The sequence below is a fragment of the Peromyscus eremicus genome, chromosome 1 (genome assembly GCF_949786415.1).
Source record: "Peromyscus eremicus chromosome 1, PerEre_H2_v1, whole genome shotgun sequence".
Lineage (NCBI taxonomy): Eukaryota > Metazoa > Chordata > Mammalia > Rodentia > Cricetidae > Peromyscus > Peromyscus eremicus.
Window position 1 is genome coordinate 94,620,610 of NC_081416.1, and position 15,731 is coordinate 94,636,340.

Here is a 15,731-nt window from a genome sequence, read left to right on the forward strand (position 1 = left end):
ACTGGCAACTCAGCTTTTGGACTCCTGAGTACTACTATTCGAGGTAGGAGTTGACTTCCCATCTCCATTTGGACCTAGACATCAAGATGGAGTAGGCATGTGTGAGAAATATTTGCTATCTCTTAGAATAAAATCATTGGGAAAACAATGACTGACATGAAAAAAAAATTATTATTATACCCAAACTGTGATACAGATGTAAAGACTAAATAAAAACTTAATAGAAAATTTGCATTATTCCCAGAAACTACATTAAAGAAATAGTCACAGTGATAATGAAGATATGATGATGTTAATTTAATTAATTAATTGTCAAGTACAGCTATATTTCCCATGAAAATATGTCTGACATATGCCAAGTTAAAAAATAGGTTTTGCCCCCCCACATTCACATACAATAAAATAAAAACAAATAGCATAATAAAAAGTAAGAAGTAGATTGAGAGATAAAACATATGGATATAATTTTGTATTTGTGTTACATATACAGAAATGATACCTTTATCCTAAGATGATTGCACCACCATGCAGAGAACAGACACTTAGAATTCTGATAGAGTCTGCAGTAGATATAGAGTTCCCCTTTATCTACTGGGAACATATTCTAAGACCCTTATTAAATGCTTGAGTCTGGGGAATCAAAACCTATAACTTTTATTTCCTATGCATACATACAGATGGTAAAGATTAATTTATAAGTTAAGTACCACAGGGCATTAACAATAATAACTAATAAAATAGAACAGTTATGATAATATAGTATAATGAATATTAGGTGAATATGATCTTTTTCTTATGGATGAATGAAGACAAACAATATTCATGGATGGATTGTGATCAACAATGGATGACTGAAGTTAGAGATAGTGAAATCATGGATAAGGTAAAATTGTTGCATTAAGAATATGGGCTACAGAATAAAGAATGTAGAATTTGTACATACACACAGATGGGAAAATGTAGTTCAATATCAAAACAGGAAAGTGGGCAGTAGAGTAGTAAATGAGTGAGAAGGGGCCGTCATGAAACATAGTGCCATTTGTATTTCATAGAAGGACAGGGACACTTTTCCCATCACTCTAAAGATTTTATATGACCATCAACTTTTCTGAATGAGTCAACAGTGGCATCTCTGTCTGTTGTGGAGAGAACATGAAGAAGAATCAATAAGAGTAAGGAAAATAGAATAAGGAGAGTAGAAGTTATAAGAAATGGAGAAGAACTTAAGAAGAACCTAATGGAGAAGACCACAAGAATCCAGATATATATAGAAAAGGCAGGAGGTCAAGACCCAGGAAGAGGTCAGTAAATCTGGAAGCTGCCTCTGAAGGGATATGTAATAAATTTTTATCTCTTGTATCCTATTAACACTGCAATAGTAAACTCTTTCCAGACATCTTTAATTTTTCTCATACAACTCACTAGAGATTGGCCTCAAACTCATGACTCTTTCTTTTCCTGGTGATGGGATTACAGGTACATATCTTCATACCTGACTCCAGATGTATTTATTTATTTATTTATTTATTTATTTATTTATTTATTTATATTTTGGTTTTTCGAGACAGGGTTTCTCATTTATTTTTACTGATTGATTTGTTCTTTAACAATGTCATACATGTATGAATTAATGACTCTCACACAGACACACAGCTGCACAATGAGACTTCTCCATATACACACTCTACAAACTGAATCTGTTTACTCTCTGCTTTACAGCTATCTGATACAACATATCAGCATTCAAGATATACTCACATAGGAAGCACATATTCTTTTATATAGCACCTGGATATCCACCAACTTTTTCACTATGACAGAGTAAGTGCAAAGGATGAGTCACGCAGCAACTCACCATGCCTGTTGTGTATGAGGAGGAGAAGAATATTTAAACATTGAGTTCAAGTTTGATGGTATCAGTAGTATTGTTATTACCTCTTCTGCACTAGGGGGACCATGTTGGTTGGACTCTCTCCTCCATGGTGTCATCAGGGATTGGAGTCAGTAGTGTTAGTTTTTTCGAGTCTACACACAGAGCAGTGCTTAAGAAAAAAAAACATTTTTTTTTTGAGACAGGTTTTCTCTGTGTAGCCTTGGCTGTCCTAGAACTCACTCTGTAGACCTGGTTGGCCTCAAACTCACAGAGATCCACCTGCCTCTGCCTCCCAAGTCCTGGGATTAAAGGAGAGCACCACCACAACCTGTCTGAGAAGAACATTCTTTTTTTTTTTTTTTTTTTTTTTTTTTTTGTTTTGTTTTTTTTTGTTTTTTTGAGACAGGGTTTCTCTGTGTAGCTTTGCGTCTTTCCTGGGACTCACTTGGTAGCCCAGGCTGGCCTCGAACTCACAGAGATCCGCCTGGCTCTGCCTCCCGAGTGCTGGGATTAAAGGCGTGCGCCACCACCGCCCGGCCGAGAAGAACATTCTTGATGAGCTCTTCATATTAGTGTTCTTTCTGCTCCAAATCTATTTAGTGTGCCATCCATAGAGGGAGATGGTGGAATGTGTACAAACCTAGGGAAGGAATGAAAAGCTGGAGGCCCACAGCTGAGGAAGGGGGAAGCCAGACAGAGCTGCCTTGCACACCACAGGGAGAGCAATACTGGCAGCTATGGTCTCTGTGCCCTCTGTGCCCCTGTGGTTTCTATGGGATCAGCTTCATTCCCGAAGGGGATAGTTTGGACTCTAGTTTTCAGACTGATATTCTGGAGAAGAATGGGAATAGAATTTTTGCCTGGGAACCTAGCAAGGAAAAACATGAATGAGTAGGAAGGCTAATAACATAGGCTATCTTTTTCAGTCCAATCTCCAGCCAACCCTCAGAATGCTACAGACTAGACCTTTAGCAGCCTCCCCGTCTCACCTCAGGGCAGACATGTAACAGAAACAGTGTTGGAGGTATCTTGCATGAAGGAACCTAGCACGAAGGAGAGACTTCAGTTGTTTGAAGTTCCACACTTGAAAGACAGCATTGGCTTCTGGAAATTTTTTTCTCTAAGCACGCACTAATCTTAGGAATTTTAGCTTTATTCTAATATGCTTTTCTGTTTTATTTTCCTGAGTATAAGCTCCAAGTCTCCTAGGTCTTGCTTGAATATTTTCCTTTAGGGAACTATTTAAAGGTGAGGCCCTGAGAATTGTGTAAACAAGGTATTCCCTGGAGTATTGAGAGTCCTCAGTCCTTCACAGCAACACCCTGGGACACTTTGTGGTGTAATTAAAATCATAGGCTAAAGTTGTCAAATTGCACATGTATTCTGTCCTTCAAATTTTTCTCAAGATAGCATCAGCAGATATATACTTAGGGATTCAAAAAGTCATCTAACTTTTGTTTTTGTTTATAGGTAATTGAATAGAAATTGAAATGAGCAGGCACTGCTCACCTGAGTGTTGGCTTTACAGTTGAGGAAGTTAACCTGATTTCTGGGCTTGTACTTTCTGTTCAGTCTGTGGATATGTGGGCACCTCAAGTATACAAAAGGCAACTTAAAATAGCAAGAATTTAATTTCTTAACACTGTCCTTATATTAAAATAGCAATGAGTATTTCCATTGTGTTGCTTACTAAAATAATATACTTCTACTGGAGGTAAAGACAAAAGCTTTTGTTCATAGTGATAATTGATCATCAGACAATTGTAAAATATACTTATACACTTATTTGTATGTGTGTATAAACGTATGAGCACCACAGAATGTGGAGTCCAGAGGACAACTTGTGGAAATAAGTTCTCCCCTACTATACTGGCCTCAGAAGTTGTTCGGCTTGGTAGTAGATGTCTTCAGCTGCTGAGCCATCTCACTCAATTTTTAGAATGAGACTTTAGGTTTTTTTTAAGCCTTTCTCCTTTCTCATGTTTTAGCTTTTTGAGAATTTCATACAAAGTATTTTGACCATATTTATCCCCCATCCTCCAACTCCTCCCAGATCCATCCCTTCATCTCTATCCACCCATCTTTGTGTCCCTTAAAAAAATAAACCTATTGAGTCCCATTTGTACTTCCCATATACTCTTGGGTGTGTGGCCATCCACAGGAGCCAGTTAGATTTACCAGAGGTCATACTCATAAAAAATGGGCAGTTTTCACAATGGCTATCAACTACTATTAACTCCACCGCTAGGGATATGACTTTATCCCCATTTCCCTTCTTCCATGCTTGGATATTTTTTTTTTTCTGGTTTGTACTTACACAGGTCTTGTGGTTGAATTTACAACCACTGTGAGTTTGTATGTGCCACTTCCTCATTGGACCAGAAAACGCTATTTCCTTGAATTCACACACACATCCTTTGGCATTTACAATCTTTCTGCCTCTCTCCTTCAATGATCTCTGAAGCTTTGGGAGGTGAAAAAGTGATACAGATGTCTTCTTTTGAGTGAGCATTCTACAACCACTTCTATTCTGCACTTTGTCCAGTTGAGGATTTTTATGTTAATCAATATCTACTACAAAAAGAAGCTCCTCTGATGAGTTCTGAGAGATGTACTAGTCTATTGGTACAAAATTATGTCATTAGGAGCCAATTTAATAGAATGTCTCTTTAGCAGAGTAATGGTAGTAGGTTCTCCACAAGGGCCTATGACTTGTCCAACCACAGGTTCTTACCCCCAAAACTGCTCCAGGTGTGGGTTCCATCTTGTGGAACAAGATATCTATCTTATAACCCCCTTTTCCAAGGCCCAAGGATCACTTGTCTTTCAACTTTGTCCATAATTTCCCTCACTGAAGAAAAATTCCAGATTTTGACCCAATCAAAAATAGCCATCAGTTTTATTTTATTGTAATTTGGAAGTTCCTCACTGAAGGCCAGAAAGAAATTCTACTTCTTCTCTTTCATACAGTATTGTCACTATATGTTATATTTTAAGATATTTAATTCATTCAGTATTTGCTTTCATGTGTCATGCTAATGACATGAGAAGTAAAAACATGGAGAAATCCAGTTTTATATTTCTAAACTTAACATGCTTATTTTACCAACATTATTTTCTAAACTATTTGTTTGTCTGTAAAGATTTTAAAGCAACTTTGTTGTACATTAAATTCCCACCTGGGTCTATCTGTGAGTTTTCAATTCTACTCTATTTGCTCATTAATCTCTCTCTCTGGCTTTAATTTTTGTGGCATGGCTCTTACTGTGTATTAAAGAGTTTCAACCCAACTACTTTCAATAGGCTAATTGTGAATTCTTACTTTCCTACAGAAATTTGAGAGTAAATCTTCTGAGTTACTAAACCATCAAACTAAATTAATATTCATACTGTGATAAATTTATGTATAAGTCTTGTTTTCTTCATGCCAGGATGATGTTTCATTGTTCTTTTATATTGCTTCTTTTTATGTTAGAGGATTACTCCATTGTATTTGTATGTCACACTGGGAAGCTGCTGAACATTTCTGTTTTCTGGGCATCTTATAGTCTGAGAAGGAATGCTGAGACAGTAAGACTGGAGCCACAAAGATGTATCTTATTTTCTGGGACTACTGAAGACTGCACATGGTGCCAGTACTAGTCTAATAGAGGAAACTGAAGCCTCAACACGATTACAGCCTAGCTCCTCTTGAACATTGCAAATACTCCCACTGAAAGAACAAGGGTGATTAGAAAATCCAACCAATGCCTTAACTCCTAATGAGCAAGTATCAACACAAAAATACAAGAAAGGAAAAAATCAAGGTAACACGACTCTTTAAAAAAATATTAATCACAAAGCAATGGATTTCAATGAAAGTGAATTAGATAAAATTTCAGAAAAAAAGAGTTGAAGAAATGATATATAAAAGGTGTTAGTTTCTTTTCATTGCTGTGATAAAACACCATGAACAAAAGTGACTTCTGGAATAGGAGTTTATTTTGGCTTCTGGTTTCAGAGTGAGAGTCTATAAGGTGGGGAGACATGGAAACACAGCTGAGCAGAGAGCTGAGAGATAACAGCTTCAGCCACATGCAGAATTCTGGTAGACTGGAAGTGAAACAAGGGTATAAACTCTCAAAACTCTCCCTATATCCTTCAGCAAGACTCCACTTCCGAAAGGTTCCATTCATTCCCCCAGTAGCACCATCAGCTGGGAACCAAGTGTTCAAAATGTATGCTATGGAGGACATTTCACATTCAAATGAGCACATGAATCTTCAAAGTATTGAAAGAGGACACAAAACCTCCTGAATGAATGCTAAGTAAACAAAAACCATTAGCAGAATATAATTAATATAGTCACCACAAGATATGAAATGGAATTTGATAATGAGGTAGAAATTCTGGACAGAGAGAGAGAGAGAGACAGAGAGAGACAGAGAGAGAGACAGAGACAGAGAGACAGAGACAGAGAGAGAGACAGAGAGAGAGAGAGACCTTGTGACCAGCCAGAGGTAGTTCTGATGAACTTGAGATTCAATAAAACCAGGGAACTCTAGAGAATATTACTCAAGAGTCCTTTACTGATCTCTGAAGCAGGGGCAGAGAAGAAATAATAAACATAGAGAGTAGTTCTCACCATTTTCACCAATGTGCTCAAGGGGCAGAAAGTCTCAGCCAAAAGAAGGCTGTCTGCATAATATCTTTGAATGCATCTTGCCTGTAGTATTCCTAGAGCATGTAGAGACATTCCTTCCATGGGAATATAAACAAATATCTAAGGGAACAGAGTTCACACAGCAGAATAGTATAGGAAAGTGTTTATTATATGTAGGCTACAAAAGCCAAACAGAGAGCTCTGGAGAAATCTTCATCAACAGAAGAGATCATGGGAAAGACATTAAGAGAGTTTGAAGGCAAAGTAGAGGAATTGGAAAATTCAGACATGACAAAACTAAATTAATAAGTGTGTATGAACAACATGTTTGAGATTGAGGGGATGGTATGAAAGTAACAAATCTATGAAACAGGGTATAGAAGAATAATTTCATGCCAAAGACTTAGAAAACATTTTCAATAAAAATCATAGCAGAGAACTTCCTAAACATAGTGCAAGAGATGACCATTGGATACAGGAGGCATTTACATCACCAAGCAGAATAGACCAGAAAAGAACATTCCTAATCATATTATAGTTAAGAGACCAAATATACAGAATAAACTGTATTGAAAACTGCAAGAGAGAAACACCAAGTCACTTATAAGGGAAATTCTGCCAGTACAAGATGTTTGAATAGAAAATGTAAAAGCTAGGTGTGTTTAGAGTGATGTATTTTAAACTCTGAAAGATAACTGCTAATTCAGAGCACTTTACACAGGAAAACTATCTGCAATAACTGAAGTAGAGTGGAAAACTCTCCATGATAAAAACAGGATGAAGGAATTCATCACCACTAAGCTAGCTCTATAGAATACACTTGAAGAAATCCTTCAGACTAATGTATCAGAGAAAGATAAACACACCCAGGAATCTACAATAGTTAAGTAAATGAGGAGCAGGAAAATACCAAATACTACAAAATGAGAGAATAATAGGAATTGATAAAATACTTTAATAATTACTTTAAACATCAGTGATTTCAATTGCCTGATCAAATGACACAACCTAGACTGGCATGGTGGTGCATGCCTTTAATCCCAGCACTCCAGAGGGAAAGGGAAGGTGATCTCTCTGTTTTTGGGGCCTTCTTGATCTACACATTAAGTTTCAGGTCAGACAGAACTACACAATGAGACACTGTCATAAAAACAAGTAAATAAACAAACAAATAAATAAGACACAAAGTAGAAGATTAGATTAAAAACAGGAACTCATAATGTCAGATACAATATTAGGGGGAAAGATAATTAAAGGTCATTCAAGCAAATGGAACTAGAAACAAGCAGTGGTTGTTGTTATCATACCTAACAAAATAAACCTCCAATTTAAATTAGAAGATGCAATGAAGGTCATTTTATAGCAATTGGGGGAACAAACCATCAATGGGTCATGAGAATATTAAATATATATGCACATAACATGGGTGACACATAATTTCACGTAACAAACACTGCTAGCTATAAAGACAGATTAATCCCCAACACAATAGTAGTGGAATCCATTTTCACCAATGGATATGTCATCCTGAGTAAAACAAAAACAAAAACAAAACAAGCAAGCAAACAAAAAACAGACAGCAGAGTTAAATGATATTGCTGTGGGATGTTCTGTATGTCAAGTGTGTTGCTCTGATTGGTTAATAAATAAAACACTGATTGAACAGTTACCAGGCAGGAAGTATAGGTGGGACAAAGAAAGTCGAAGGCTGAGGGGAGAGACCTGCCAGCTGCCGCCATGACAAGCAAGATGTAAGGTACCGGTAAGCCACAAGCCATGTGGCAAAGTATAGATTAATAAAAATGGGTTAATTTAAGATAGAAAAAGTAGATAACAATAAGCCTGCAATGGTCATACAGTTTGTAAACAATATAAGTCTCTGTGTTTACTTGGTTGGGTCTGAGCGGCTGTGGGACTGGCAGGTGAGAGATATTTGTCCTGACTGTGAGCCAGGCAAGACCAGAAAAACTTCAGTTACATAACATCATAGATCAAATGCAGCCAACAGATAGCTACAAAACATACTATCCCAACACTATAGGATAAACATTCTACCCTGCATTCCATGGAACTTTCTCCTAAATAGATCATGTAAAATGACACAAAGCAAATATTAATTAACATAGGAAATTTTAAATAATTTATTGTTATTTTCTGATTACAATGAGCTAAAACTAGAAATTAACAGCAAGAGAAACTACAGAACACATGATGCTCATAGAATTAAATGAAAAATGGGTCATTGAAGAAATGAAGAAGAACTTCAAATAATTCCCAGGATTGTATGAAAATGAATACAACACACCACCATCAATGAGATAATGTGACAGCAATCCTAAGAGGGAAATTCATAAATATAAGAAAATACACTAAAATAATCAGGGATATCTCAAATAAATGATTTCATTATACACTCTTGGGACTTGGAAGAACAATGTGAACCAACCAAAGTCAGTAGACAGAAATCATTATGGTCAGTGCTGAAATTTAAAAAAAGAAAATTAAAAAAAACAATCAAATAACCGATAAACAAAGAATTTATCCCTAGAAAAGGTAAAGAAGATTGACAAACTTTAGCTAAACAAACTTTAGCTAAACTAAACTCTCACAAGACAGAGAATACCCAAATTAAGAGAGGTGATATTTGAGACATCACAACAAATACAAATTCTATTAAGTTGCAAGATCACAAAGATATGGATGAATTTATAGATGCATGCGAACTATGAAATTAAATCAAGACACAATAATTTAAATAGTTCTGTATTAAGCACTTAGATGGAAGCAGCAATAAAAAACAAGTCTTGCTAAAGATTGTCCAGGCCCCAGTGGATTTACTGCTGAATTCTAACCTTAAAGAATGAACACCAACAGTTTTCAAACTAACATAAGGTATAAAAGGGAAGACTGCTACTAAACTCTTTTCACAAAACCAGTATTATCTTTGTACCATAATAGAAAAATGACACAGTTCCTGCCCACCAAAAATGTATAGCCCAATCTCCTTGATGAACACAGATGCAAAACTTTCCAATAAAATACTTGCAAACTAAATTCAAGAACACAACAAAAGATTATTCTTTATGGTCAGTTTTGCTCCATACCAGGTATGAAGTGATGGTTAAATATATGCAAATCAATAAATACATCAGATAAATGAATTCAAGAACAAAAATCACATGATCATCTCCATAGCTTCAGAAAAGGCTTTTGACAAAATCTAATGTTGTTTCATGATAAAAATCCTGAAGGGGCTAGAAATAGAAGGACTGTATCTCAGGCCATAATTTGCACTTCTTTCTACTCATACCAATCCTAGCATCAAATGTTATGCTTAACTTTCCTTTGTAATTGATTTGTGTTGGATTTTCAGTCCCTCAATCTGACAACTTAGGATTCTGCAAATGTACACCAAATTATAATATGTCAAACATGTGATATCTGCCCAAATTCAGACACAATCTCTTAGCCCTGATTATAACAGTTAGAGGTATTTATTGTGCTCTTATCCCTGATTATAACAGTTAGAGGTATTTATTATTCTCTCATCACATGCAGACATGGTAATTATGTTCATATAATAAAGGACATACTATCTTCATATTCTGCAGATAAATTGTCTCAAAGTCATACACGGAATATATGGTAGAGCTAACCTTCAGTCTAATATTCCTTTTCCTCTAGAAACCAAATACTTAATTGGAGCCATTCAGGGTCACTCCAAAGAAGCCATAGAGGACCTAGTGATAGGATCTATAAGCAAGATGACAGTCATAACTATGTTATTTTTCTGTCCTCTTACAGCCATTTGGGAGACTTTTATGGAGAAACACAGCTCAGGATCATTTCATACTAATGATTAGGAATTCTCCTGAGTACTCTAACTGCTCCAAAGGCAGCTTCTAACACCTCCACTTCCTACTTAATTCACCTCATTTAAAAGGAGCTACTGCAATACAGTATCTTCTGAAGACACTGATAAAACTACATAGAGCAGGAGGGTGTGAGAGACAGTGAGAATCTTCCTTCTTGCTCCATCTTGGTCTTAATTTCCAAGCATTGGCTGAGCTCTCTGGCTTTATGGCAAAATGCCTGCCCTCTGCTTAGATAGTGCTTTAGCCAATATCACTCCAGCACTTTCTCCCGTAATACTGAAATGCACTCACTAGTTCTGGTATGCTAATTTAATCTTAATTTTTCCTCTAGAAGAGAAAATTTTGACAAGATCAGTAAAGTAATAAGAGAAGGCCTGAGGTGAACTAAGGGGGAAGTAGATCAGATTGGGAATGTATTGTTTTTATGTAGATTTGGTTCTCAGGGTTTACTTATCTTCTGATACAGATACAGCCAAGGTTTCCCCCCCAACTCTACCTTATCAAATCATAATTACAATGTTAAATTCCCAGTGAAGAAGAATCCTGATTCTCATCTTATGGAAACATAAGCAGAACTTCCATGGAGTCTTCCAGGTTTGGTCTTGTGTATGTGTGTGTTCACTGGAGGGGTATTTATCTTTAAAGAAATGGACATTTCCTCCCAAAACTCTATAGAAAAAGCTAAATGAAATATTAGAAATCTTGACAGTAGAAATGATTTTTTAGAAAAAACTTCCTGACCTTGGGGACAAGTTTGTAGTCACCTGGGGGAACATTTTCACCTTCACATTTGCATGGGAAAATTTTTTAAAGACAATAAGGGAGGTTGGGAGTATTACCTTGTAATGACATCCCAGAGATAGTGAGAGCCATACCATATGCCAAGTCATAGTCACATTAGTCTTGAACTCACAGTCACCTGTCTCCAAATATTTTGACTCAGGTCAAATCAATACAAGAACATTGTATATTCTTATGATGTACCATAGTTGATCATATTTGATGTGAATAAAGGTGATTCTGATGTGGTCACTGTCCTTGATCAGCTATAGTCACACAGAAAGACAAAAGTTTTACAATATAATTTAGGGCCTACTGTGCAGGTAATTAGATAATGCTGCAGTTATATTTGTGTTTCTGAGAGTAGGTATTTGTGAGTGGGTGTATTTGTGTGTGAGTGTGTGTGTGTGTGTGTGTGTGTGTGTGTGTGTGTGTGTGTGTGTATGTTGTGACTGGGGGTTTTAGAATGGAGAATGGGGAAAGATATTGTGAGGAAAATTCTAAGAGTAAATAGCTGTGGGTAAATGTGATATGGTTATAAGTTGGGCTTTTGTCATATAGTTACTTAACAATGGTTACTTTTCTGCTTTTAGAAATAACCATAGAAGCACACCTCTATGTGTATTCGTGAGAGTATTTCCAGAAAGGTTTAACTGAGGAGAGAAGGCCCACCCTAATGTGGGCAATGCCATTTTGCAATTGGAGATCCAGGACAGAATAAATAGGGAGAACAAGCTAAGTGCCAATATTTATTTCTTTCCCTGCTTCTTGACTATGGATGTAATGTGACCCATAACCTCACACTGCTGCTTTCACAACTTCCCCACCATGATGGATTGAACTCTCACACTGTGAGTCAAAGAAGACCCTTCCTTCTATATGTTAACTTTGTTAGGCTTTTTTTCACTGTGACAATAAAAATATCTAATAGAGTGTTGCACAGTTTGTACCATCTCGTTTGGTTAAGAATGTCTACATACATGTGAACAAGCAACTTAAGGATCAATTAGTTAAACACAGTGCAGTTGAACCTTCCTCCTTATGTCTATCCCAACTTTATTCAAAAGCCTCTTATGAGTTGAAACATTGTGTCTCTTAGACTCACAACTCCATCGAGATGCTAATAGCCTGTTAGTAGATCATGTGGGGTGTGCTTTTGTCTTTTTCATATTTTAAAGGGAAATGCATACAGCAGTCCTCAGTTTGGACTAAAATGTGTTCTTTAATCTGGATGTGAAATCTATATCTTTATTTTACTACTCTCTAACAGAATTTGATATCTTCTAAATTCAGGGACCAACTTAAACTAGCATTAAAATATTTGATTTTTCTAGCAGTAGAACTCAGAAGTATTTTTATATTACATGTACTTGTTGAAGATATCTCTAAATACTTAAAGGTATAATTTTTTTGAAATAAAGTTGTTTGGGCCCACCATTATAAATAACAATTAATGTGCTGATAAAGTTACACCATATTTATTATCATGATAATAAAGCCCATATATTGTTTGTGTATCTGTCTTCTAAAACTATCTTGATAACTGTATTTTAATATAACTGCTTTCCTTAGTAATTATTTATACATTTATTCTTGTGCATTTTTTTTTTTTTTTTTTTTTTTTTTTTTTTTTTTTTGGTTTTTCGAGACAGGGTTTCTCTGTGTAGCTTTGCGCCTTTCCTGGGACTCACTTGGTAGCCCAGGCTGGCCTCGAACTCACAGAGATCCGCCTGGCTCTGCCTCCCGAGTGCTGGGATTAAAGGCGTGCGCCACCACCGCCCGGCTATTCTTGTGCATTTTAAAACACTATTTTGAAACACATTTCCAGATAAGGATTAGATAGCTCAATCCTTTCATGGGACCTTAATCTTAATGCTTTAAATTTCCTTTATTCTTGAAAAAGCACTAGGAAATTGATTATTATTCAAAATTTATTCAATCTCTTTAAGGATATTGGCACATCTTCTAAAAACTCTACTCAAGTATAAATAAAGTATCTTTATTTACTTAATTCATGATCACAGAGTGAACAATGTACTACTCGATGTCTTCTAAAAGAGCTGGTAAAAGTGACATCATTTTCGAAGGACATTTTCTAGTCTTTGGGAGGGGTAGATGATAGATAATAGTGAAGTGAAAAGATGAATGGCTCAATGCAGGGAGTTAGTACTGTTTGAGCAGACCAGGAAACCAGCTGAGCCAATGGCTTAAATGGAAGTTCTGTTGTGGCGATGATGTGTCCACTGTCTTGGAAGTTCATATAATACTGGAAGAGCTACAGCTGATGCTGTGGACAGGATTGCCAAAGGTTGTCAATTGGATTTACCCTTTGAGGTGTTGTCTTCCTTCAAGACAAGTTATTTTCTCTATTTAAGAAAGTAGTGAGTTCTAGAAAGTATTTTGTCTCTTTTTGAATCCTTACACCTTTGTGACTGTGCTTTCAGGGAAAAGACAACATGTCCAAAATATCTTTTAAAAATTCAACACAATCATAAGGTGAGTGGAATATGATAACAGCACAAGCCACAAGGAGTTTGTTGATAATACACTAAGACCTCACATTATAGCTTTACAGATGAATGCAATCTGATTCATCATTGTGTTATTAGAAATCTGATGTCCAGAATAAAAGAAGATGATTCTTCTCACCTACTTCCCACTTATACCAACAACAAATGTTTCATCTCACAAAGCACTGTTGTAAAAGCATCGAACATGTTCAAAGTGCTGCAGCATGAAAATCTTCTGAAGAACCAGTAAAGGGAACTTTTGAAATGTTTCCCAGTGATTGGGGATATTTCTAAGTCCTCTAAACTCTGAAGCAAATAATTTTATATGACACACATTGTGTTCATAGAGACTTCTTGCTGAAAAAGGAGATGAACTATGAGACAGGTAAATCAGACACAGGTGACCGAATTTCTCCTTCTGGGACTGTCTGATGACCCACACACCCAAAAGCTGTTATTTGTCTTATTCTTGGGTGTCTATCTGGTCACTGTGCTTGGAAACCTACTTATTATGTTCCTTGTTCAGGTTGACTCTCGGCTTCACACACCCATGTATTTTTTTCTGTGTAACTTGTCACTGGCTGACCTCTGCTTTTCCACCAACATTGTTCCTCAGGCCCTCATCCATCTCCTTTCAAGAAAAAAGGTCATTTCATTCAGACGCTGTGCGGCTCAGCTTCTGCTCTTTCTTATTTTTGGGTGTACACAATGTGCCCTTTTGGCTGTGATGTCCTATGATCGGTATGTGGCTATCTGTAACCCTCTACATTACCCCAGCATCATGACATGGAGAGTTTGTATCCAGCTGGCTACAGCATCATGGACTAGTGGCATTTTAGTGTCTGTGGTGGACAGCACTTTCACACTAAGGCTTCCCTATAAAGGCAGCAACAGTATTGCTCATTTCTTTTGTGAGGCCCCTGCGCTGTTGATCCTGGCATCTACAGACACTCACACTTCAGAGATGGCCATTTTCCTCATGGGGGTTGTGATTCTCCTCATACCTGTCTCCCTAATTCTGGTGTCCTATGGCCACATCATAGTGACTGTGGTCAAGATGAAGTCAGCTGCAGGGAGACTCAAGGCATTTTCTACCTGTGGCTCCCACCTCATGGTTGTCATTCTCTTTTATGGGTCAGCAATTATTACCTACATGACACCAAAGTCTTCCAAAGAGCAGGAGAAACTGGTGTCTGTTTTCTATGCAATGGTGACACCTATGCTTAATCCCCTCATATACAGCCTGAGGAACAAAGATGTGAAGGGAGCTCTGTGGAAAGTAGCCATGAAAAACTTCTCAGGCAGACTTAGAGTCACCCACTGACTCAGTTCCTCTTGACTTCCTACATATAACACATGCTAGATAGTCTTCCTTATGAACGTAAGCTATGGTAAGATGCTCACCATTGGGCCTTCGCCTTTTTCATGGATGCACAGTTTAACCTTTATCCCATACTTTCTTTGTGGAAGGAGAAGGAAATTATATAAGGTGCATTAGGAAGGAAGATATGCTTCCTTCTGATATACCCTTTAACAGTGAGGAGCTTCTGAGCATCTGTATATTCTTTTTCTCTCCTTTTTTTTTTGTGAATATACAACATGCTCTTTTGGCCGTGATACCCTATGATTAGTTTGTGACAATCTGGAACTCTCTGCATTACCCTAATATCATGACCCAGAGGTCTTTTCTAAGAATTAGACAATCTCCTAAGACAAAAATATATCTTTTAAACTATGGCATATGTTGTTGTCTATCTCATATCCTAATCTAGCTTTTCTTTTGTCATTTCTTAATTTCTTTACATTATCAAATAAAAATTTAAAAATATTGCTTAAAACCTCACCAAGATCTATGTGCTATTTGTGTGTGCATTCATGTGTAGCTGTGTCAGGGGTAGGTAATGAAGAGACCAGAACAATGAAGTAGAATGAGGCTCTTTTGATAGTTCATACTCTTTTTAGAGACACAAAGATCATATTTATCAGGATAAGCCCCCATGAATGTGAATATAGAGATTTAAAACCAATAAGAAATAACAACAGACATCAAG

General features: G+C 36.7%; 1 protein-coding gene across 1 annotated transcript; it reads left to right on the forward strand.

Annotated features, from left to right (window-relative positions):
• The first annotated feature begins 14,056 nt into the window (after positions 1-14,056).
• LOC131900586 (olfactory receptor 2D2) lies at positions 14,057-15,004 on the forward strand. Its single transcript, XM_059251875.1, has one exon. It carries the CDS (start codon positions 14,057-14,059, stop codon positions 15,002-15,004), a length of 948 nt encoding a protein of 315 aa, XP_059107858.1.
• Positions 15,005-15,731: the final 727 nt, after the last annotated feature.